General features: G+C 57.9%; 1 protein-coding gene across 3 annotated transcripts in view; it reads right to left on the bottom strand.

Moving 5' to 3' along the window:
- Nucleotides 1–1,525: 1,525 nt before the first annotated feature.
- CAMSAP1 (calmodulin regulated spectrin associated protein 1) overlaps nt 1,526–23,826 on the bottom strand; it is a 44,257-nt gene continuing 21,956 nt past the window's right edge. The window contains exons 5-19 of one of the 3 annotated variants that reach the window (XM_055399523.2): nt 23,178–23,258; nt 22,308–22,340; nt 19,935–20,076; nt 14,486–14,625; nt 14,299–14,395; nt 13,491–13,647; nt 12,989–13,080; nt 12,072–12,156; nt 9,166–11,515; nt 8,232–8,368; nt 7,923–8,131; nt 7,588–7,690; nt 6,466–6,581; nt 5,916–6,034; nt 1,526–3,370 (exon numbers count right to left, since the gene is read on the bottom strand). In XM_055399523.2, coding sequence (XP_055255498.1) covers nt 3,068–3,370; nt 5,916–6,034; nt 6,466–6,581; nt 7,588–7,690; nt 7,923–8,131; nt 8,232–8,368; nt 9,166–11,515; nt 12,072–12,156; nt 12,989–13,080; nt 13,491–13,647; nt 14,299–14,395; nt 14,486–14,625; nt 19,935–20,076; nt 22,308–22,340; nt 23,178–23,258 — 4,164 coding nt within the window. In that variant the 3' untranslated portion in view covers nt 1,526–3,067. Of the gene's footprint in view, nt 3,371–5,915; nt 6,035–6,465; nt 6,582–7,587; nt 7,817–7,922; nt 8,132–8,231; nt 8,369–9,165; nt 11,516–12,071; nt 12,157–12,988; nt 13,081–13,490; nt 13,648–14,298; nt 14,396–14,485; nt 14,626–19,934; nt 20,077–22,307; nt 22,341–23,177; nt 23,259–23,826 lie in introns of all 3 variants that reach the window. The other 2 variants (XM_055399522.2, XM_055399524.2) reach the window with 2 other exon arrangements.

Below are 23,826 nucleotides of genomic sequence, written 5' to 3'. Positions count from 1 at the left end.
AGACCTCACACCCCAAGACCTCAATGGGATCCACAGCTTGGGCCCTGGCACAGAGACCCCGAAAGAGAGAAAATGCAACACGACTCTGCTGGCAATGCCAGGCCCGTGGGGCGCAGCCTGAGACAGCCCCGACCTGAGACCCAGCCTGGCAAGATGCCACCGTGAAGCGCTCTGCCCCCAACCCACACTGACGGGCTTGGCTGTGACCCTGACGCAGCAGCCCGGCCCGTCTGCCCCTCCGCCAGAAATTAAGAACACGAATTGGGAGAAGAGCTGCTTTGAGGCCGCCCACACCCGCTCCTCAGAAGCCAACCTGCCTTTCGCCAAGTAGGTTGGCGTCAATTACGAAAGGTTATCTGAGTTCATCTTGACAGGAGATTTCAGGTAACTTTTTCCCCACCAAGTAACACCCAGTTTTAAGGAACAGATGTACAACCTAGGGATTCCCCTGGCGGTCCAGGGGTTGGGACTCTGTACTTCCACTGCAGGGGGCACGGATTCAATCCCTGGTCGGGGAACTGGGATCCCTCAAGCTGTGCAACCAAAAATAACAAAAGACAACACCAAAAAAAAAAAACGTGTAACGCAGATGTAAATTTGGAATTATGCTACTTTTCCATGTGCCAGAGAACAGAGTTTGGGCCCAAACAGCCCGATCAGACATGGATCTGCGATGACGTGCAAAGTCAAAGGACACACAGGAAGACAGCCTTCGTCTGGTGTGTACAAGCCTGTGTAGAAATAAATTAACGCCTCTGCACGTGTATTTATAAAGTAAGTGGCTCACTCACCCGTTTCACCTGGGCTGTGGGCATCCCAGGTCCCAGCCAAGGACTCACACGCGAACCTCCTCACCTGCCTAGACAGGTGGCGGGTTGGAACTCTGCAGGGCAAGGAAGGGATGCCCGGCCCTCCGTGCTAAGAACAAGACAAACGTGCAGCTGCCCTGGAGGGCGGAACGTCTGCAGGGTGCGTGCAGCCCAGTCCCAGGGGCAGAAGCGACAACTTCACCACCGAAGCCAAGAGAGACGAAAATCCCCACCACGGAAACACGTCAGACCCTCGCTGCAACACACAGGGGGCCCAAGGGGCACATCCGGCCCCACGTCCCAAGCGCAGGCCCAGCTGAGCACCCAGGGGCCATGGTGCCACGGGTGCTCGCTGAGCTTGGCAGAGGGCGCCCAGCATGGGAACAACCCCCACGATGCCCCCTAGCCGACTGACCACGTCAGGAGACCCAGAGTTTGCCCAGAGGTTAGGCAGGCCTGGGACATCCGGCCCAGGGGCCAAAGCACCTCAGTCTTCCCTGAAAACCTTCCACTGCCTCTGACTCCAGCAGGACTGCTGTGAGTGTGCTCGGAATGTCATGGGTTCTGGCTTCATCAAGGAAGAGCCTGGAAGGGCGTCTTCTCTTGATAAGAGGGAAGTTAGCTAGAATCCACTGGAAACTTCTCCACAGTGCGGAGTGGGGACGCTGACCCACAGAACCAGCCATGACCACCTCACACAAACATGGTCATAAAAAGCAAATTAGTTAATTACTTTATTACATTTTAGTGCTTTCTTAAAATAAATATAATAATATAATTCTCAAACATACAGTGAGAAATAAAGCACACGTGTGAACGGCATGTAACAGGAAGCTCACTCAGGACTGTTTTAATACTCAGCACTGGAGAAACCGCACAGGTCTACCTATTTACAGACGACCCAACCGGGCAGGGTGAGGCCGCCGTGTCCCCTCCGCCCTCGTGGACACGGTCACTCCCCTTTTCATCGGAAATTACCAGTTTACGGGTTTTAACTTTTTCTCTCCATCAAGCTTTAGTGTTTTTTTCTTTCTGCAGTTTTGAGATAGATTCAAGTAACACTCCCAAGAAAAAAAAAAATATGTGCAAAACTAAATATGTGACTCCAGAATGTCCCGGCAGTCGGGTCAGTCGCACGGGCAGCACGTGTGCAGGCCGGGCCAGAAGGTCTGGTCCCGAGAAGCACCACTAGGCCGACCATCAGGCGGGGGGACCGGAGCGTCCCGTGGACTTGTGGTTCCCGGACAGCTGCCAACGACCATTTTGTGTTTGAACAAGCGATGTGACCAAACACTCCGTCGACAAGGAGAACCACAAGCTCCCCAGCGGGCCCGAAGCTCTTCCGGAAGCCAGGCTCGGGACAGGACGAGTGAGGACGTGATAAAAACACTAGAAAGAACTGTCAGCTTAAGTGCATCATCACCTTTTTAAGAGAAACATGCTCAGAGTAAAAAATATTCTACTTTACCAAAAAATCTGTCTTTATTAAAGTGAACAATCACGGGCGTGCTACCCACAACGTACCAGGAGAGGGCTGTGGGCTCGGCTCGCCTGCCTCCAGCCGGGTGGATGCCAGCAGAGAGCTGTGTGCCTCCCTGGTGACTGCGTGGCGGGAGAGCCCTCCGCACTTGTAAACGTTATTCCAGCAGAAGACAGACTGCAGACGTCAGTGCTTTTAGTGAACTGCTATTTTCAGTAAACTTTTTCTGAGCAGCAAGAAACAAGAATTTTTTTTTTTCCCCAGAAATCTTAGAATTGGATATAAACGTTGGCAGTAGACACAATCAATAAATATTATACAATTTCTCAAATGAAAACAACTCCCCACCATGAACTCCTTTCCTACAGACATTCAAACACCCTGACCCGAGACCAAGTCACAGTCCTGTGATCCCACAAGATCACAGCCAGCCAGCAAGAGCGGAGGGTCAGGTCATGTGCAAAAAGGGGTGAGGTGGGAGGCGAGGAAGCAAAGGAGATCAATTTAATTTACACTGAAGGAGAGCTTCAAGTAAAAGGACGCCGCTGCCGGCAGCTCTGGGACACGCCCCGGCCAGGAGCCTCCGAGCAGCAGGGACGGGGCGACTGCTGGGACCGATCGGGCTGGTTCGCCCCGGCTCCACCTGCTGTTCCGGTGCCGGGAGCTCAGGGAGGCATTTTCTGTTGTCGTCTGTGACTCTGCACACTTCGTACCCAAAAGGAAGAAAGTAATAAATATCGACCCAGCCGGTGCGTCCACAGACTCCGCCGCGCCGGGGTCATTTGCGAGTCTGCGTCTTCTTTGGCGCCGAGGGCCGCTTGGGCTGCCACAGGTGGTTGTGGATGGTGAGCGCGTCCACGCTGACCGACATGGTCTTGGCCGGGATGAGGCTGAACTGCTTCCGGTCTGAGCTGTACTTGTATAGCTTGTCGATCATCTTCTTGGCGATGCTCCGGGGCCCAGTGCCCGTCAGTTTGCAGATCTCCTCGGTGTCAGGGTAGTAGCAGTAGAGAGCCCGGAACTGGCAGCCGGCATCCCGGAACAGAATGATGTAGTGGTTGGCGTCACACTTCTCCAACTCCTGCGGGCAGGGCGTGAAGCAGGGAGACACGGAGCGTGAGCCCCCCATAGCCAGACCATGCGCCCACCGCCCGCTCACCGCCACCCCAGGGGCAAGCTCTCCAGGAAGCATGACACTGGGGTGGGGAGTGTGCTCGGTGGGGCGCTGTCCACCACCGCCTGCCCAGGTTTCACGAGGTCTAGGTCTCCAGGGAAAACATCCCACGGCAAGACGCTCAACACCACGAGACCCTGGGGACAGGCGGACAGAAGCCACGGTGGGGCAGCACCGCACACCCGCCAGGCTAGGCAAGCGCTGGAGCGGGCGTGGGGAAACAGGCCCTGCTGCCCACTGCCAGGGGGATCGGGGGGAGGGGTGCTGCCGTGGAAACGAGTGAGGCAGGTGCTCAAGAGCTGGCCACCGAGTCACCATGGGGCTCAGCAACTCTTCTCATGGACAGGCTCCGGAGACATTAAAACACGCATCCATGTAAAACTTTTGCACAGATGTTTCCAGCAGCGTTATTCAAAATAATCAAAGGCTGAAACCACCCAGACGTCCCTCAGCAGACGGACGGACAAGCCCCAGTCTGCACGGGAACGGGACGCTCTTCAGGCGTAGAAGGGACTGAAGCGCCACAGTCGCTACTCCTCAGATGGACTTGACGACACTCTGCTAGTGAGAGACGCCACCCAAGGGCCGCCCTGGGAGGAGCCCCTCCACGTGACGCCACCAGGAGAGGCAAATGCCAAGGGGACCACAGAGCCGGGGGCCAGGGGAGCGGCGTGGGGTGCAGCCCCGCTCCAGGGTCCCTCTAGGGGGGCGGGCCTGGGGTTAGACTGGCGCTGACTGCAGCCCTGGGAACGCAGCCCTGACGGCCGCTACAGGGGGCTTCACGCCGGGAGCAGCGTCCCCGCCACCGCCGTCACAGAGAGGTCCTGGAGCGGGTGACGGGCGCCCCTTGTTACGGCGTCTGCCGTACCTGGCTCTCAACCTCAGAGCGTCGCTACCGCAAACACATGGTGTCCGACGCCCGCACACTTGACAATGCTTAGCCTCCTACCCTGCAGCTCTCTGAGCCTGGTCCAGGGTGCCGACACCCTCCGAGAGCCTCCACTCACCATGAGGACGCTTCCCCGTCCCTCTCAGACCTTATCTGGGCCCCCACCGCCCTGTTCACTGGAGCTGTCCAGTGGTCACAGGACCCGCAGTCCATGAGACTGCACGTGGTGGCGGGGGAAGCCAGGAGCCAAGAAGATCCCTGTAACGTAAAAGGGTGCCCCTCCTCACTCTACTTTTGTTTTTAGAAAACTGATTTTTCACAAATAGGTGCTATTCTTCTCAGTATCTAATGGGCTTCCTACTATTTTAAATAAATTCACATATTTATAAAATTACGAGTAAAAGGCAAAATCCCAGCGACTTCAACAACGTAAAGGCTGCGTCTGAACACGAGCCAAACGGGAGGCAGAGCAGTCTCCAGGTCCTCCCGCCATGCCCCCAGGCTCACTCAGTCTGTCCCAGACTGGCAGCCCATGTGGCCACTCCCCACAGAGGCCCTATGGTAGCAACCCCTTGACCTCTGACCCTGAGCTCCCTGGCTCCAGCCCAAACTGGGGGATCAGTCCCACCTGGAGCCTGGGGAGCCCCCAAACCTGCACGGAACCCCTCTCGACTCCAGGCCTCTGCTCAACGACCCCTTCCATTGAGACCCCGCTGGCTGACAAGCCTGATGCAGCTGCCCTGGGGCCCCATGCTGCCCCCTCCACTCTTTCCAGACCATTCATCACCGTCTGACCACAGACCTAGTCAGAATCCATCCGACCACTTTTGTCGACAGGCTTCTGGTGGCCGGGCCGCCCTCTGGCTGTCTGCGCACTGTGACGTCTGAGTGGAGCTGGCAGCACGCCCCGTGGGTGCCCACTGCAGGGCCACTGAGGAGCTGGTGACCCGTGTGCAGAGGAGCCCCGCCCCAGCAGGGCCCCCCGCCGGAGCCTCTGTGAGGCCACAGGCACGCACCCAGTCCTAACCTGAACCCTCCGACTGGACTGCCCACCTGCTGAGGCCACCGCCACACACCATGAAGAGTGACTGAGACCTGCGGCCCCCGGGGAGGAAGCATCAAGAGAACACAAATAACCAGCATTTTGCCCAAACTTCCACTTCTCCAGTGGCCCCAATTCAGAGCCGGGGCCCCGTCTCCACCCCGACACGGTCTATGACGCTCGAAGACACCCCCTCGCACTGTGCCAAGTCTGCTGGCTTCCCTGGAAGAAGCCCCACCCCGCTCCCGTTCCCCACCCTGCCTCAGGCCCCCGCCCGACCCCAGTGCCGCCTCCACCCTGCTGGTCCAAGGTCTGCTCTTTCGCAGAGCTGTGCTGAAAGTGAGAGCCAGGGCACGCCAAGCGGCGTGAGCAGACAGGACTGTGTGCCCCACACCTGGTTACATGCATGTCAGACAGCGGCCCCTTCTGTTAGCCATCAGGATTCTCCCCTCTAGGGATACCTTCATTTACAAATACTCTTCCTCTACATGAAAACTTAGATGTGAAACTTTCATACTTGCCTCTAATATTGAATTTTTGTGAGGTTCGTTCACTTTTCCTGCCAGACAGCAATGGGATATAGCGTTGTGGATGATGGGCTTGTTGGATTTGCTGCTGGGCTCCTTAAACAGCTTGGGACCTGTGAGAAGCAGCCCAAGATGTGCAAGGTGAATATCTGTGGCACGCGCGCGCACACACACACACCAACAATCTTATAAAACCAAGCAGCTGACAGGCTGAATTAGGAGTGTTCGTAACTTTCTGAAAACGCAGAGTAACAGCCAGTTCAAATCTATGAGAAAATTCTAAGTTACAGATTTTAAATAAACTAAGGAAAAGGTTAAAGTAAGTAATAACTTACTCCTTTTCTAATTTCGGTTTCTTTGATACACAGAAAACACAAAAGCGGGACTTTAAACTCTTAAAAGCCTGGGGTTCCTACATGCCCAGGACACCGTGCAGGGACAAAGGCGCGCCCCTCCGCGCCGTGCCCTCCCTCCAGCGCTGTGCCCTCCCTCCAGCGCCGTGCCCTCCCCTCCGCGCCGTGCCCGCCGAGCGCAGGGCTGTCACCTGTGTACTCGGCCACGGAGGCGAGTGAGGACGCGGCGGACGCCGTCTCCCAGTCTCTGTCGGCGCTCCTGCTGGGGTTGCGGCTCAGCACAGGCAAGGCCTCCAGGGACTCGACTCTGCCGGGGAGGGGACAGGGCGGGAATGCGAGGGTGGAGGCACACCTGCTCCACACCCGATGGCAGCGGCTGGTGGGACGCCACCCCGAAACGGGCCAGGCAGCACCGCCAGCACAGGGAGGGTTGTCGGCCACGGCAGCGGCGGGGAGCACGGCATCAGGGCACAAAGAACGCACCCCAGGGCACCGAGGGGCCGAGGCAGGGGAGGGTCACCCTCAGGCGGCGCCGGGGAGCAGGAGGGCAGCACCCGCCCCGCTAGTGTGGGGCCAGGTGAGCAGGGCCCGGACATTGCTGCTACTGTCAGACACGGGACAGACCAGGGGGAAGGAGGAGCCTGGCGGGCGGAGTCCTGATTCACTCCTTGTCACAAAGGGAAACGCCAGTGCCTGCGGAAACAGCACCTTAACCTGCATCAAGGCGGCGCACACGACTGGCGGCCCTGAAACATGCACACGCCCCTCTCGCGGTGCTCCTGCCAAACCCACAGACTGAGCCGGATCGGGAAACCTGCTGAGGGGCGGGCAGCAAAGCAACGGACCCGTACTGGGCAGAGCGTCCAGCCCCAGGGAAGACACAGGAGGGCGAGGGTCTGTTCCAGGGGAACGGGCACAAGCACTCAGCGAGACCGCGCCCCACACGGGCCAGGCTCACAGAAGGACACTGGGGACCGGCCACGGTGAGCGTGGACTGCGGACACACGGGCAGGGCTGGTCTATGATCGTGGTGACAAGGCAGCGCCCTGCTCAGAGACGCGCACTCAAGTGTTTACGGATAAAGAGGGTGTCGTCAACTTACTACTGTTAAACGGTTAGGAAAAACGCGTCCAGGGCTGGGAGAACATGGGGAAAGAGAAAGACAAACGCAGAACCCTCTCAGCAGCGGGTGAGCCCGGGCGACAGGGATTAGCTCCTGTGATGGCACCCACGTGGCTCCGAGCTGCCCCAGGGCCAGCGGATGGTCCGCTGCCCACACCGCATAGCACCCCTGCGGCACCCTGCCTGCTCACCGCTGCGAAGGCGTGCCCCCCGAGTGCACGCTCTCAGGTTCTGTGGTCGCTGCAGAGGCCAACGACAGGCTGGAGCCCGACTGGGCCCGGCTCAGGTGATCAGCTGCCGGAGACAAGACGAGGCGTGCCTCTGTGAGATGCGCATCCCCCACGCCAGCCATCTGTGTGGGGCTGGGAAGGGCCGGCCCGCCGCCTCTCAGCACCTGAGGATGCCAGGGCTCAGCCCCGACTTTGGAGAAGGGAAGTGGGAGCTGACAGCTGGAGGGGCGGCAGGGAGCAGAGGAGGCAGGGCCCGCACGCCGCCCCCGGCCCTTCCCCCGGCCCTCCCTGCTTACGGGGAGAGGCGCTCTTGGGCCCCGGGTCGCTGCCCGGCTCCTCCCGGTGGACGGACTTGGGCCGTGGCTTCCTGGGCCTGGCCTTGGGCTTGCCCAGGCCCTGCTCCTCCAGGATCTGCTGCTGCTTCCGCCGCAGGTACTCCTGCTTGATCAGCTCCCGCCGCGCCTTCTCCTCCTCCTTGCGGATCCGGTCTTCCTCCGCTTTACGCCTGCAGGAAGAACCAGACGGGGCGTCCAGCTCACGCAAGCGCCCAGAATCAGGGGGCTGGGTCATGACAGACCCGGCGGGCAGGAGCCTCGGTCACCTACCGTGCCTCGTCTCTCTTGAGCTCGACCTCCGCCTCCAGCTGCTGCCTCCGCACGCGGGCCTCCTCGGCCTTGCGCTGCTGCTTCAGGAGGAAGGCTGCCCGCTTCTTGGCGAGCTCGTCGTCCGCCTTCTGCTCGTCCTGCAGAGCAGACGTCACCTATGAGCGGCTGGACGGACCCTCGCGGGACCCCCGGCCCCACGCTTAACGTACTGAGAACAGGAAACGCAGTCCAGACGCTTCCTCGCTCTTTTTAACTGAGAAAGGAGCACACCTTTAGAGGTGCTGAAATGCAAAGAGGAAACAAGCCGCGCCATTCAAGAGGCATTCAGTGTGCCGACACGGACTCTATTTGCCTGAAAAACCACATGCACGTTTCCACAACAGAAGCTGAAATGTGTTTACAACTGAAGTGCATGAACGCCAAGCAGGGGCCTGTGTGTCCTGACAGGGCGGCCCTCACCGCTCCGTCGGTGTCAGCTGCCCCCGAGGGCCAGGACAGAAGGAGATGCTCTCAAGACAGAGAAGAGTCTCACGGCTCACTGCCCTTTCCTCCTGAAGAAAAAGCTCCAAGATGTTTCCTGAAACTTCTCCACCTGCCCAGACTGCAACAGGGAGAAGCCAACCTCAGCCCAAAGGCCAAACACCACCTGCTCTGAGGAGCCTTCGAGCTAAGCTTTCTTTCTTATGTGGTTGGAAAACCATCACGAGAAAAATATCTCGTGACACATCAAAACCACACAAAATTCCTGTTTCGGGGCCTGAGGAGAAGCTCTGCTGGCGCATGGTTAGCTGCTCTGGGAGACTGGGTCCCTGCAGAGACCCAGTGGCCAGGGAGCCGCAGCCCCCACCCCCCACAGCCTCTGCAGCAGCGGCTCCGCACAACCAGGGTGGGTGATGGCCCGCCCACCGTGGGACGCGGATGCCACGAGCCTTACCTTGAAGAAGAAGCCGACCCCTGGCTTCTGGTCACCCTCGCTGCCAAGGTCCACAGAGCTGTCCCGGCCTTCCGTCTCCCCGTCCTCGTCGGGGGCCTTCAGGTCAGAGAGGTCCACCTCGATGAGGCTGGCCTTACTGCGCGGGGCCTCATCCAGCGGCACGTCCTCCTTCCCAGGCGCAGTCAGGGTGCTGAGCGCCGCCTCCTTTGCGCTGCCCCCCAGCCCCTCCCTGGAGCCCCGCCGCTCAGACAGGACGCTGGCGTCACGGGAGGATGACAGGACGAGCGTCCGCTGGTTGCTCTCGTCGTGCAGCCGGTAGCTGTCGAAGACGCACTTCTCCGCAGCCTCACTCCCAGGCTCAGCGAGCCCCTCCCAGCCCGGCTCGGGGGGCGTCCGGGGCGGGAAGGACCGCAAGTGTAGGGCGGTCTCGAGGCCAGGGGTGGGGGTCTTGCTCCGGGAGGAACCCTGCTGTCGCTCCTTCGGCACCTTCAGCTCAGCCGGCCTCCCCGACCGGGCGTTCCGGCCCTGACTGAGGCGAGGGGGCTTGCGGTGGCCGGTCAGGGCCGTCGGAGACAGCGGCTCAACAAAGTGGATGGCCGCCTTGGCCTTGGGGTCCTGGGAGCCGTTGCGGGGCCCGGGTGAGGGCACGGTGGGGGACTTGAGCAGCAGCTGCTCCTGCTGCTGGGAGATCCTGAGGATGGCCTGCTGCAGCGTGCTGATGGTCTCATTCAGCTTCTCGATGGACAGGTCGCACTCGCCCATGTCCACGCCCTCCCCGTCCTCCAGGAGCACTGCCGACAGCGCCTTGCCGTGCTCTAGCTCGGGGAGGCCGGCAGGGTCCCGGGCTTTATGAGGCTGGACGAGGGCCAGGCCCTCCCCATCCACGTCCGGAGACCCCAGCAGCGCTCCCCGGCCCTCCTCCTTGCTGAGGAAGTCGTCCCCGTTGTGCTGGGCGTGCTCCCCTGCGAGGGGCCCCGCTTTCAGGGGCTGCTGGGCGGCGTCGGCCCGGCCCTTCTTGACCACATGCAGGAAGGCTGCCTTGCCCAGCTGCAGCCGCTGCCGAGCCGACAGCGCCTCCACCTTCTTCTTCTGCCCCTCGATGGCCCTGCGCTTCTCCTCCAGCTGCATGTGCAGCTGCACCAGCTCGGAGGCCAGCAGGCTGGCGTGGTCCCCGCCCGCCCGGCTCGGGCTCTGCTCCCGCCTCTGCTTCCACGTGGTCAGCGGGGCTGGGCAGCTCTCCGAGGCGTCGGGCGTGGTCTTCTGGGAGCTGCTCGTGCTCGACTTGGTCTCGCAGCTGTTGAGCCGCAGGAGCTTCCTCTCGGCGAAGCTGGTCATCTTGGCGCTCGCGCTGGCCGCGGACGCGCTGCTGGCCTGGGAGGCGGCGCTCAGGCACGGGCTGGCGCGGCCGCTGGCGTCGTCCTTGTGCTCGTGCTCCTTCACCTGCAGGTCCTGCTGCAGCTTCGCGGACTCCTCCTCGCCGCCGCACCCGGCCCGCACTGCACGCCAGTCCTCGCCGGCAAAGTCCCGCTCGGCCTCGTCCAGGTCTGCGGCGTCCGAGTCAGAGTCCTGCGGCAGGACGGCCCAGCTGTCCGGGCCGAGGGCGCCGGGGCTCCGCGCACAGCTCATGTAGAGCCCGCCCTCTGCATCCCTGTCGGCTCTGCCTACATGAAGGAAGAAGCCATCGGCGGACGGTCCCTGAGACGATGGATCAAAACCGCTGCCGGCCAGAGGCCCGCCATGCGTGTCCCCCGCCACCTGGGGCCCCACCTCAGCGGGCACGGCGTCAAAGCCCGCAGACATCTCTGAACAGGAGATGGGGGTGAAAGTCCTGTTCAAGTCCCGAGCAACAAGACTGCCAGGTGCCTTCTTCCGCCCCAGAGGCTGGTGGCCATCGCCAGACCTCCTGGACGTGAAGGTCCGGGGCCGCCCCTCTCCACATTCATCCTCCTTGGTGACCACCTGCTTCTCCTTGGCTGGCCTGAGCACGGCCGGCATCAACGGCTCCAGGAAGAAGCTGTCAGGCTTACTCTCGAAGGCGTCTGCTAGCCTCTGGGGAGACCGGGCACCGGCCATCGGGCCAGGGTCACCGCCCTGGCGAGACACGTCCGTCCTCACGATGGCCAGGAGCTCCTCATCTTCATCCTCGATGTCAACGTTGCTCAGGAGGCCCCTCCCATCGGTCCTGAGGACTGCGGGCTGGGGCTGGTTTTGCGGGGTCAGGTGGACGACGCTGGAGGCCAGGCTGTCCTTGCTGATGGAGCGGGCCAGGCTGACGCTGTCACCACCACTGGGGTCCATGTCACAGCTCACGGTGTGGTGGAGGGCGAAGGGCGCTGGCTGAGACACAGGCCTGCAACGTGGGGAGAGAGGCCATGGGACACGTCACGTCTCCGCAAAAGGCTCGTGAGTGACGAGAACACGAGTCACGAGAGAAAATCCTACTCTTACAGGACGCGAGAACAACGCTCCTGGGCACAGGAAAGCCAGGAGCCTTTCAGCCCAGCAATCCTCAGACACTCCGGCCCAGCCCCCCGTAACCACGCTGAGGATCCCAACGAGCTTTCACGGATTCATCAATACGAGTCCACATGTAACACCCTAGGAATTTGCACTGAGACGTTTTTAAAATGATTAAAAATTCCGATAAGAAATCCATTACATGAGCTGTGGCCATGTTTTCTAAAACAAGCCAGGGCAGAGTGTAAGGAGCGGCCTCAGTTCTGCCTCTGGCTAGATTCTCGGGTCTGACTGACTCATGCTGCTGGGACCCCACACCGCCCAGGGCAGAAAGCAGCAGCGTTGCTAACAGACGTACCCTGGGGTCTCTAGACCACATTCGGGGCAATGCTCTGTTAGACTAACCAACGTTTCCCGCAGAAACACATTTGGAAACATGGACAGGTCACCTGTTTTTCTTTTCCGTCCATGCTATGGCTGCTCCTCGGGGCTGACTGTCTGCTCGGGTTAAGGAATTGGATCGGTGTCGCTGGTCTGCGGTTTGGAGAAAACAGTGAATGAGCGCAGCGTTAAGTAGAGCAGTTTTATATCACTTGAAATTCCTTCAATATAATGACCACTTCTCGAGGAAATGCATTATAACTTGGCACACCAAAACTGCTTAGGGAAGCAAATAATCAATCCCAATACAATTTTCCATGGTTTCGACAATAGGTAACGTATACTCAGTCCAGGTCATAAAATCATGAGAATGTCAATTACATGGCAATATCAATACATGATGGGCTTCCCTGGTAGCTCAGCTGGTAAAGAATCTGCCTGCAATGCAGGAGACCCCAGTTCGATTCCTGGGTTAAGAAAATCCGCTGGAGAAGGGATAGGCTACCCACTCTAGTATTCTCGGGCTTCCCTGGTGGCTCAGCTGGTAAAGAATCTGCCTGCAATGCAGGAGACCTGGGTTCGATCCCTGGGTTGGGAAGATGCCCTGGAGAAGGGAACGGCTATCCACTCCAGTACTCTGGCCTGGAGAATCCCATAGACTGTGCATAGTCCATGGGTTTGCAAAGAGTTAGAAACGACTGAGTGACTTTCACTTTATCAATAAATGATGTCAATGTCAATTAAAAGAACCAGTGAATGTCAAAGTGTAAGTTTCTGACAAGATATAATGCCATGCTTTACGTTATTCATTAGGTTTAACATGGTCACCGTAAAGACTATAATTTCTAAGGTACACCAATAAAACGCAAAAAGCATTCTGCCAGTATTCTTAACCAACATGGCTACCTCGTGATGAATCTGCTCACTGTGAACTATGATGTAACGCCCTCCAGGGAGAGGGCGGGGGGCGGGGGGTGCTTCTCACCCGGGGGGTCCTCTCCCTGTACCGTCTTCTGCTGCTTCTGCCTCAGCGGCAGTAAAGGGTGTGCTGGGCTGAACGCAGAGGCTGCCTTCCCCCTAAACAGACAGGACGGGAGAGAAAAAGCACCAGCTGCCGATCTTCACACTCAAAAACAGACCAGCATGAACTCACACCGACCTGCAAAAGATTCACAGACTCCCTGGGAAAACTAATTACTGCAAAAATGAACCCAAAATGTGCCAAGATCAAGAATTCAAACTTGGATAAACATCCGGACTGCAGCTCAGACACACTGACCTCTGCTCACGGCCGATCATACCACAGGCTTCAAGTTTCCACAGCAAATTCAAGTGCGTGTTAAGGCTACCCTGCTCACCTGGGCGATGGGGAGCACCCACAGAGGAGGTCCTCGCTACCGACTCCCCGCAGCTTCCCATCGCCCTGAGGAAAGGTGACCCCAATGGGAACAGCAGACGGGCAGGAGCAGGAGGCGGGGTGGACTTACGGGGCCTCGGGCTCCCCAAGCTGCAGGTGGTGTGGCGGGGCGGGGGCCTGCGGGTCGGCCGGGCTTGCCACCGCAGGGCTGCCCAGGAAGCTGCGCTTAGTGGCATTGGAGATGGGAACGGGGGGCCGGCTGCTTTTGGGGTGTGACACCGATTTAGCTGCAAAAACAATGTTAAAATAACACTCTTGTTATTTACCACTACTTACAACACCAGCGAGAAGAATCTTTAAGAAAAAAAAATTCGTTTTTGTAAGTACTAAAAACAAAACTTTTACATGAAACCAAACTTCTCAAAAAAAAAAACAAACAAAACCTGGTTTCAAGGTCATGAGGCATATTTTGTAACGAATAAAACAAATATTTTAACAAAATAAGTACTAAAATCAAAAGACCCAAGTCAGACTAGAGCAGCGAGCACCGGTGCGGGAGAGCACACGTATCCCTAACACACAGCCTCCTCACTGGGCCTGTGGATGGAACTGACCAGGACACCCTGCAGCCAAACCCTCAGGGGGCCCAGACTGTGACCAAGAGCCTCAGTGGTCACTGCAGTTCAAGCCCCTGTGGGCTCAGGGGTAGAGGTCAGGCCCAGCCTGAAGCTGCCCCCAGAACACTGGTCCAAGAAAGACGGTGCCAGTGACAGTCCTGGTGGCCAGTCAGATCTGGACTTCGGAGGCAGACTGCTCAGTCTGTCAAGCTCCCTGATACTCCCTAGAGAAGGCCCTGATTAAACCCCACTGCTGCATAAAGGCAGGAGCCTGTAACCACACCTCCTGAGCACTGCTATTTACGGAAGGTTGCCACTCACCATCCTTCAGTTCCTGAACATCCCTGGGCTGGACAAAATCTGGTTTGACGTTCTCAAACCACCAGAATAGCTCGGCAATAAAAACCATAATATTTGGCTAAAAGAAAAAACAGAAAAGATCAAGGACACAGTAAATAGCTCATTCCCACGTGGCTTTAAAAATGTGCTTTTGGTAACTGGTTATTACCTTCAACACTAAAGGAGCATACAGCATATCTTCTAGGGTGAGATAAAAGCATTTGTTAAGGTATTCATTGGAGAATTCTCTCAGAAGCCGAATGTTATACAGACTGTCAGCCATCGACGTCACCTCCTTCAAGCATATATCTAATAGATAAAAAAGAAAACTACAATTTATTATAAAGATGTGCTGTTTCGTGATGTGCATGCACACAGATCTGCGTGCGCACATACATATACAACTTTCACTGAAAACCATTTTCAGTGAAGACAGAGGTGACACTTAAAGAGGCAAACAGCATCATTAAACAGCCAAGATGATGCCAAATGCAGACAGGAGACACCAAGAGCGAGCCAGGTGCATCCCCAGGACCTGAAGCCAACCGCTGACGGCTGAAGGCAGACAGCACCCGAGCTTCTAAGCATGGACTGTGGCTGCCGCCTTGCGGTTTAGAAAGACCCGGCTGCACATGGAGCCAAGCTTCTCCCCCGAGTCCTTCCAGTGACAGTCTCCACGGGTGGGGGAGGGGAGCACAGCACGGAAAACGCCAGGCTCGTCCCGCGGAAATGCGTGGGACATTGCTAATCACAGAAGTCAGGAGACCCGCAGAGCACGGGCTCCCTCTGCTGGCTGTCTGCACCCGGAGTAGGACAACTGTTCCATTTCATGCTGTTCTGCAGGATGCCAGACCCTCAGCCAGAAAATTCCAGCACGGACACCCACGCTGGGCCACTCAACAGGCTCTTGAGGGGGACATGGGCCCACCCTCAGGAGAGACCAGAACACCCAGATACCACCCAAGGCTAAACTAGAAGTGGCTGTACTGGCGATGTAACTCTGCCTGTAAATAATCAGGATTGAGAAACTTACTTTAAAATAGCTTTACTCCTAAGAAGTCATTTTCAGTGGTTTAGAAATCTCACACACGAATGGGATTCATGCTTGAATTCTGTCCTATGTGGCAACACCCTGACAGTGTGAATTCTCAAGAGAAAACCTTCATAAGTTGAGTAACAATTATACCGCTAAGAAATGTTCCTTTTACTCTAAAATTCAGATTGCGAAATACTACAAGTATAAAGATCAGACTCCCAGGTACCCTCCACCGAGTGAACAAGTGTTAGCATCGTCCCCTCTCTGATCCAGATCTTATTTTCTCTTGGTAAAGCACCCAGTGCCGACCCACCTTCCCCTAAGGCGGCACCCTCTAAGCCCTGGGACCTGTCGCTTGGGCGTCTGCACGTGAGGCCTGCCCCACGAATCATGGACACAGCGCACTGCGGCCTGGCAGACTGCACACAGCACTCACGACAACAAGCCATGCCTAGCAGGTGGCGGCCTGTGATTTCCCCCAGACCCGGAATTATGTCTCCAAATGGTTCTATGCTGATGTGAGCAGATTTCGTCATTCAACAGCTGTATTTGTTGCTGTTCAGCCACTAAGTGGTGTCCAACTCATTCCAACCCCACGGACTGTAGCCCGCCAGGCTCCTCTGTTCTCCATCGTCTCCTGGAGTTTGCGCAAACTCACACCCGTTAGGTCGGTGACGCCATCTAACCGTCTCACCTTCTACCGCCCCCTTCCTCCCTTTGCCTTCAATCTGTCCCAGCATCAGGGTCTTTTCCCACGATGGTATTCCCATCTCTTTAAGAGGTTTCCACAACTTCCCAATAGCTATATAGGATTCCAGGCTTCCCTGGTGGCTCAGCTGGTAAAGAATCCACCTACAATGTGGGAGACATGGGTTCAATCCCTGGGTTGGGAAGATGCCCTGGAGAAGGGAAAGGCTACCCACTCCAGTATTCTGGCCTGGAGAATTCCATGGGCTGTGTATAGTTCATGGGGTCGCAAAGAGTCGGACACGAGAGAGCAACCTTCACTTTCACTTAGGATTCCACAATTTTCACTATTAGGAAAAACCAAACTTGCATGTTCTCTTTACCAGGAACCCTTCCAGAAGGGGTCACAAGCTACGCTGCCCACACCTGGCCCTGGCCTGTCCACCCCCAGCCTGCCTGCAGCATCTGGTCCCTCCCTGTGCTGGGTCGTGTGCTCGCCTGGACAGCCTCTTCTGCAAAAAGCCTGCTCTTACTTCCCCTTGGGTTCTTCAAATGCTACTGACTGTTGGAATTCTTTGTGTACGCTGGTTACAAAGCAACAGTGTGGCAATCCACTGTCAATTTATGTTTATTTCACACATTGTTTGTGGCATATTTTATCGCTCAGTTTTGTCTGTGGTGTTTCTCTGTCACCACAGTGAATTTTACAGTTAAATGCAGGAGTCTTTTCTATTACTTGCGCTGTTCTGCAATTTAAATAATCCATCCCGTTACCAATGTCATAACGATGTTTTCCTATTTTTTTCCCTAAGTGTTTAAATTTTGCTTTTCTACTCTTACGACTTTCATCCAAGGCATGGTATTTGGCACACGTGCGGCGGGGTCCCTCTGCATTCACCCCTCACAGGTGGCGCTTGCCCCACAGTCTGTGCTGGCCGTCCCCCCACCCAACAGGCTGTGGGCCATGCCAGGTGCCAGGTTCCCACAGAGCATCAGCACCTGTGCCCCTCTGCCCAGCTCCCCGTGCTTAGCTGAGGCAAAGGGAGACACACAGGAATCTGGGGCAATCAAAGCGACAGAATGATGAATGGGTCGGTATGCCGAACGAAGCAAGAATCCAGGAGGCCATCCCCACGCAAGGAGACAGGCCCCCGGCACCACAACGCCAATCTGCCAACCGACAAGCAGGGCCAGAAATTCCATCTGACGACCACGCTGGGGTTAAAAGTGAGACCAGGAGACCGATGTCTGTGCAGCCCAGTCAGCGGTTGGTCATAAAGCAAAGAGCAGTGGTGTCAGAGAAGAGAGAGGCCAGCACATGCCACCGGAACCCAGGGAACGTGGTGTGTCCCAGACACAGCACCCTGGGCAGTGTGGCCGGGGACATCGGGCCCTGACTCCCACTGGGAGGGAAAGGCCGGATCCCTCCTCTCACGCCCTGCTCCTGGTGCTAGGGTCGTCGGTTCCGGGGGCGGCCGGGGCTCTCGCTTGGCCTCCTCTGCACCCCCTGCTCCGCCCTCCCACCAGCGGTCATGTCCAGAGTCAGGGGGACCGCCTCCCCCACAGCGGAACCTGCAGCTCAGCCTGGCTCCTGCTTGTGCTCGGATGATTTCTGACCAGCAGAGCCAGGAGGCTGCTCTTCATTCTCCTCCCTTCAGCTTTTCTAGGTTTATTTCTCTGTTATCATCAGATGCACTGAGATCAACCCGGCAACTGATGTTCACACTCCTTGCTCTGCAGGACATGCACTGAGGCAACAGTTCAGCCGCTCAGCCGTGTCCCACTCTTTGCAACCCCATGGACTGCAGCACGCCAGGCCTCCCTGTCCATCACCAACTCCCAGAGTTTACTCAGTCCATCGAGTCGGTGATGCCATCCAACCATCTCATCCTGTCGTCCCCTTCTCGTCCTGCCCTCAATCTTTCCCAGCGTCAGGGTCTTTTCCAATGAGTCGCCTCTTCGCATCAGGTGGCTAAAGTACTGGAGCTGAGACAACAAGTCTCCCTTTAAGCCATCTGAGCCACGGCCCGTGCATTCAGGCATGTATGTCGCTCATTTACTCCACAAACATCTACTAAACTCCATGCTGTCCTGGACAGCATGGGGTGCATCAGTGAGCTGGACGGATAGACAGCTGCCCTTGGCGAGCCCCCGAAGGGAACCCCACTGTGACTCCGAGGTAGACCATGGGACACTTTAGAGGAAGTTCTTTGGCTTCCACGCCTTCAAGACGTTAGCAGTCTGGAGAGAGATGCTGCGCGCTTCTGTTGCCGGTCTCTCGTTTTGCTGTGCTGTGACGGAATCGGTTGGGGTTTCTTCTGTGGCCTTAATCAAGCCCATTTTCGTGAACGCCTCCATGCACTCTCATTTAAGATGGCGGGTCTCCTGTGAGCTGGCGTGCTGGGCCCGGCCTGCGCCCCTGTGCTCGAGCCCCCTCCAGCCGTCCTGTTCCCATCCGTGTCATCAGGCGGTCTTACGAGGTAGGCCACGAGCGCGCCTCCAGCATCTCGCCCCGTGCCGCTTCTAAGCCCGTCCGTAAGCTCTGCCTCAGCTCTCCCTCCTGCAGGCTGTGCTTCCACAGACTCTCTGCTCCTGGCACCTCTGTCTCCAGACCCCAGAGGAGAGGTGAGAAGCAGGCTGGACAAAACCACAGTCAGAACTACTGAAGCAGCGAGCCGTGAGGCAGCCGCAGGAGGTGCCGAGGGTCAGGGAGGCCCCCACGCACACAAGCGCGCCCTTCCAGTCTCTCCCCGAGGTCTCCATGGTGAGTGCTGCGCGCCGTTGGACGTCTGTCTGCACAAGGCTGCCTGCTGCGGCTGCCAGCTCGCTGCCTGCTGCCTTCCCGCGGGGGCGGGGGCGGGGGTCCGGCGGTGGCCCACTTCCACACTGCGGCACTCTAAGTGAGACCCACAAGTCTCCCGAGTCCTGACTCGATCTCACGTAAACTCACCGCACATCTGTCTCCTTCCCACCCAGGATGCAGCCTGGTGGCCAGTTCCCCCTGAAAGATCCCCCTCAGCCCCAGGCGTGGGCACCCAACGGGCCTCCTGGTTTTGTCCCACTGGCAGGGGGTGCCCCCAAGTCGTCACAGAACGCTGGTCACAGCTCCCATGGCAGGTGGCCCAGGCCACACAAGTACAGAGGCCTACCAGGCCCAGGGCAATCAGGTGCCAATTCAAGGGTTTTCACTAAAGATGGGGATCCCACCCGGAATCTGAAACTCACCCTCTCTTTCAAAGTCAGCTGTGTGTTTTACAAACTACCAAGCCCAGCACGTTTGCTTGCACTTGGATCGGGGCGGGACCACGGTCAGCCCTGCGTCAGCCACAAGCCTGATAGACACTCCCTGTGCAGCCGGCGGTCAGGACATAGATGGAACTCACGCCCCCGCCCCGCTCCACGTCAGAGAGGAGGGCGCAAAGCAAACCCACATCAGCATCCCTGTTCCCATCGGTGCTGCTCGAGGCATCACTCACGCCTCTCCCCACGCCCTGGTGCAGGCACCGTGGCGACACACAAGACCTGGTGATGCCGCCGACACCAGGCCGGCAGGCGTCCCTCCCGGTGTGTCCACAGGCTGGATTCTGCACTTGTCTTCCCAAACCACATTCGGGATGCTTTACCTCCACTGGAGTGGAACTGACTAGCTCTTAGCCATCCCGAGACGTAAGTCCAGTCACTGATAGGGAACACGCTACCATATATGTCCCAGCCCCGGCTCCCCACCAGGTACAACGCAGGCCAAGCCCAGGCATGCTGTTGCCAGATCTGTTCCACGCGCTGCCCCAGTGGACGCCGAGGACTTGGGGTTACTGCCGCCTGCTTCATCCCCTGCACGGCGATCCACATGCCCTCCAGCTCCCAGGTCCCCTCAAGAGGCGCAGGCCACACTCACCATCCAGCTTCATCTGCTCCGGGCAGTAATAGTGGACCACAGCCAGGAGCGCCGCCCCGTGGCTCCCGTCCCGCATCAGGTCCTCCAGCAGCGGGAAGTGGGGTGGCTGCCGCGCGGACAGGTGCTCCCGGCGGTAGCGTACCTGCAGGGGAGAGAGGGCCGGTCACTGCATGGCGCTGGCACTCGGCCAGCGTCCAGGCAGCATGTGGCCAGCGTCCAGGCAGCCGGCCGGACCACGGCCAGAATACCAGCAACCACGCGGGAAAGCCTCGTGGTCGGGCTTACACCCTCTGCCTGGAACATGCGTCCAGACCCAGGGAACCGGGCTATCTGGCCACAGCGGGCAACCATGGTGAGCTGCTCAGGACGCCGGGGCCATCTCACTCTGAGGGCCAGGCACCCCGGGGAAGGAGGCAGGAGACGTCTATGTTGCCAGGGGCTGCACACAGTCCATGGATGAAAAACAAGTTGCGTGGTGAACGCCCTGCGCCAGGAAGACCCACATGACTGGTCTTTCTCAGAACCAGCAGCATGCATCTCGACACTATGAAAAACACAAGGCAGCATTCACACAGAGTCTGAGAAACTCCCACAACCAGCTTAGACAGAAAGCTGTCTGATCCACTCACCAGCCCCTCAAGTGCGCGGGCAATCGGGAATCTGAAGCCATGTGAAGCGCTATAAGAAACATAAGCACGTTTCCCAAGGCTTCTGTACCGCTGTCTTTATCGACAGGGAACAAGGGTTCAGAGCGGAGCCCCCGCCCACAGGTGCCGCCCTGTAACTGGGCCTTGTTCAGAGCATGGACACACAGGCCGCCCGCCAGGTGACCACGTCCTGCGGTGCAGGTAAGCCTGGCATTTCTGTAGCCACGCTTTCCCCAGGGCAGGAGAGCACAGTGCCGGCTTGAGGGACCAAGCCCGTGCTGTTCACAGCGGGTTTCCGGGAGCCGCCTGGGAGAGTCAATCAACTGAAGGAAACGCCCCCGGCAGTGACCCCGGGAGGGCCAGCGCCGGGCAGTTAGCAGTGGCGTGTGCACAGAACACGCCCCACCTGGGCCCGTGCAAGGCACACCACTCCCACCAGTTTCCACAGGGACTTTTAACTTGTTTCTCCGCCTGGTACAGGCTCCCGCCCAGGGCCAGGCCCAGGGGCTACCGCGTGCAGCCCGAGGCATGCGCCCGACCAGCCTGCACACGCACACACAGAGACACACACAGCACGCGGCAGAGCACAGCATGCAGGAAAGCAGATGGTGTCTCAGAGGACGGATGGTGTGCATCTGCGTTGGGGAAAGCGCTGACCCCTTGGGTCTGGGAGCTGCCCTCGCCCCTCAAGGGGGCCCTGCTCCCAGCCCCAGGCCCGCCCACACTCAGCCCGCTGCCGACGAGCGGGCTGCGCGCTGGGGCAGCCAAGGGGACCGACCACCCAGGAGGAGACCCTGAGGGCTCTGCTCCCAGCCACGTCTCCCAGTGAGGCCCTCGTCCCACCTGACACCCTCCGTCCAGGGGACCCGCACCCTTGACGGTCCTCATACACCTTGGACCTGCTTTCACAGTTTGTTCTCTGGCCTTCAGTTTTCAAGTTAAGAGATGCATAATCACTCAAAAAAAAAAAATAGGCCTTCCCCCTCTTTGTGATTATTACATTTCAAAGAAGTGAAATTATCCATCAGCCACAAAGCGGACTCTGTCACTGTCCATGCAGATCCCACTGACAGTTTATATCCACCGCATCTCCTTTATAATCGAATCCTAAGGACCATTTGATGCAAACAATTAAACTAAAGGGACAGGCAAAAATAAGGGAGCTTCAAAAAGATTTGTTCTCCAGAACTTCATTTTAAAGGGCAGCACTTGGAGTGCCAAGTATTTGTCCGTGGGAAACGGTGTACCAAACTGGGTCCATTTCCAGAATAGTCACCGGTGGACCACGTCACCAGGAAGAACAAATCCCAGGGTCACTGGGCAAATCATGCCATGGGCCATTCCTGCTAGAATTGATAAGAAAGGGAATGAAGAAAAAAAAAAAAAAAGAAAGGGAATGGATCCTGTCACTGACCGTGAGGTTCATCACATAAAGCAGGAAACTACCTCTTCAAAGGAGAAGCACGAAGCTGTCTGTCACGTATACCCAAGAAAGTGGGCAAACCACGCTCTGGGTAGCGGCTACAGAAGGCCTCCCTGGAGCTGGGAGGGCTGCGCCACGGTCCACTCTGCCCAGAACGGGACAGCCCTGCCCCGCAGGAAGTGCAACAAACCACCAGGGAGAACACTCAAACAAAGACACAGGTGCGAGCGACTTGAAATGGAAGCAAGTGATGGCGGCAGACAGCCGTCTGAGGGCGGCCGGGTGCGCGCGGCGTCCACTTACGGGCACTAACTTCCAGTACCACTTGGAGGGAGACTGCTCAGGAAGCAAGGGAAGGAAGGCAGGAGAGGAGTCAGCAGGCAGGTCCCCGTGAGGACAGACGAGACACTCAACACGCCACGTTCACAGGGGAGGTGCGCTGGTCCCGAGAGGCGAGACGTGTCCAGCGCACGTGGCCCGGGACGCTCTGCACTGCAGGGGACCCAGGGGGCTCCACGGGCACCACCACGACACTAGCCTCTGGAGGCGTGTGGGCCAGGCCCTCAGAGGACAGGTGCCAAGCCCAGTCAGAGAGGGCCTTGGCAAGCTGTCTGCTGAGGGGGGCTCACGGCAGCGTGGCCGGGGTAAGGGGCCCGCGAACAGCATCCCTGGGGCCCGGGAGAGGGCGGGAGGAGGCCCTCTCGACCGCAGCCCCGGCCACCACGGTGTGCACACACGGAGGAACGGGGACTCAGTCACACACACACTTGGCCCCCCCGTCCCCCAAAAGGGGAGAAACAGGAGGGAAGTGTCATTTCACTGGACACGAGACATTTACCCTCCTGAAGCCCACACTGGACGCAGGGCCCACGAGGGCCCCAAGGGGACCTCTGGCTGCCAGGAACGTCCCCTCCTGTGCTGACTCCCCTCAGGTGACCCTTACACCCTCCCTTCACTCCGCCACCCTCCCAAGTTCAATACGAGGCCACCCTTGCCTGGAAGAAAGGGCAGCGGGCTGCCGAGGCCCCGCCGCCAGGGCAGGGCCCCAGGGTACCCAGTCCCTGCCTGGCGAGTGAAATGGAAGAACAAGCAGGGAGCCCACACGGACACGATTCTCTACGACTGGGAGTTACGGCAACGGAGCGCTCCGGAGAAATGAAATTTACCCTTTACCTTTTGATGAGCTGGACTTTCCAATAACTGCTGTTTTAACTTAACTTCTTTCTCTGTTATCTCTCTCATTTTAAGATTTACCTAAAGTGGAAGAAATCAAATACATTAGGAAGGCAACTGAGACTGATTTCCAACAGTGGGGTGCATGTCCCTCCTTCACGACCCAGACCCCACCTCTCCTGTGTGAACTCGAACTCTCAGATGCAGGTAGTGTTTAGACCAGTACGCACTTGCGTAAACACACAGCCCCCGTGACCTGTGACTCTGACCCCGTGGCCCATGATACGGAAGAGGAGGAAAGGCCTGGCGCCCCCGATGCCTGTGCGCTGCTTCCCGCCTCATCGCCTCACCCCGGTGCTTGGGTGGCACAACGTCACCGCCTCCATCACTGAGCACCGCCGATGACGCGGCCTGGCTGAGACCCACCCCGGACACCCGACAGGAGCTCGCACACTCCCTGACCCCCAAAGTAACACCACCAACCATCGCCAGACACCTGGAAGTACTTACTACAACCGCTCAGAAATAAAAATACATTTTTCTGGAATTATTAACTCAAAGATAAGATCAAAACTGCAAATTACAAAATACTACCATGAAGAAAAACACTTAACAAGGCTAACAGGCATGTGGTCAAAGCTACGATCAG

This window comes from Moschus berezovskii, chromosome 11, assembly GCF_049115385.1.
Source record: "Moschus berezovskii isolate FMDL1 chromosome 11, NW_MosBer_1.0, whole genome shotgun sequence".
Classification (NCBI taxonomy): domain Eukaryota; kingdom Metazoa; phylum Chordata; class Mammalia; order Artiodactyla; family Moschidae; genus Moschus; species Moschus berezovskii.
Note: the sequence above shows the minus strand (reverse complement) of the source record. Positions and strands in the feature narration are given on the sequence as shown.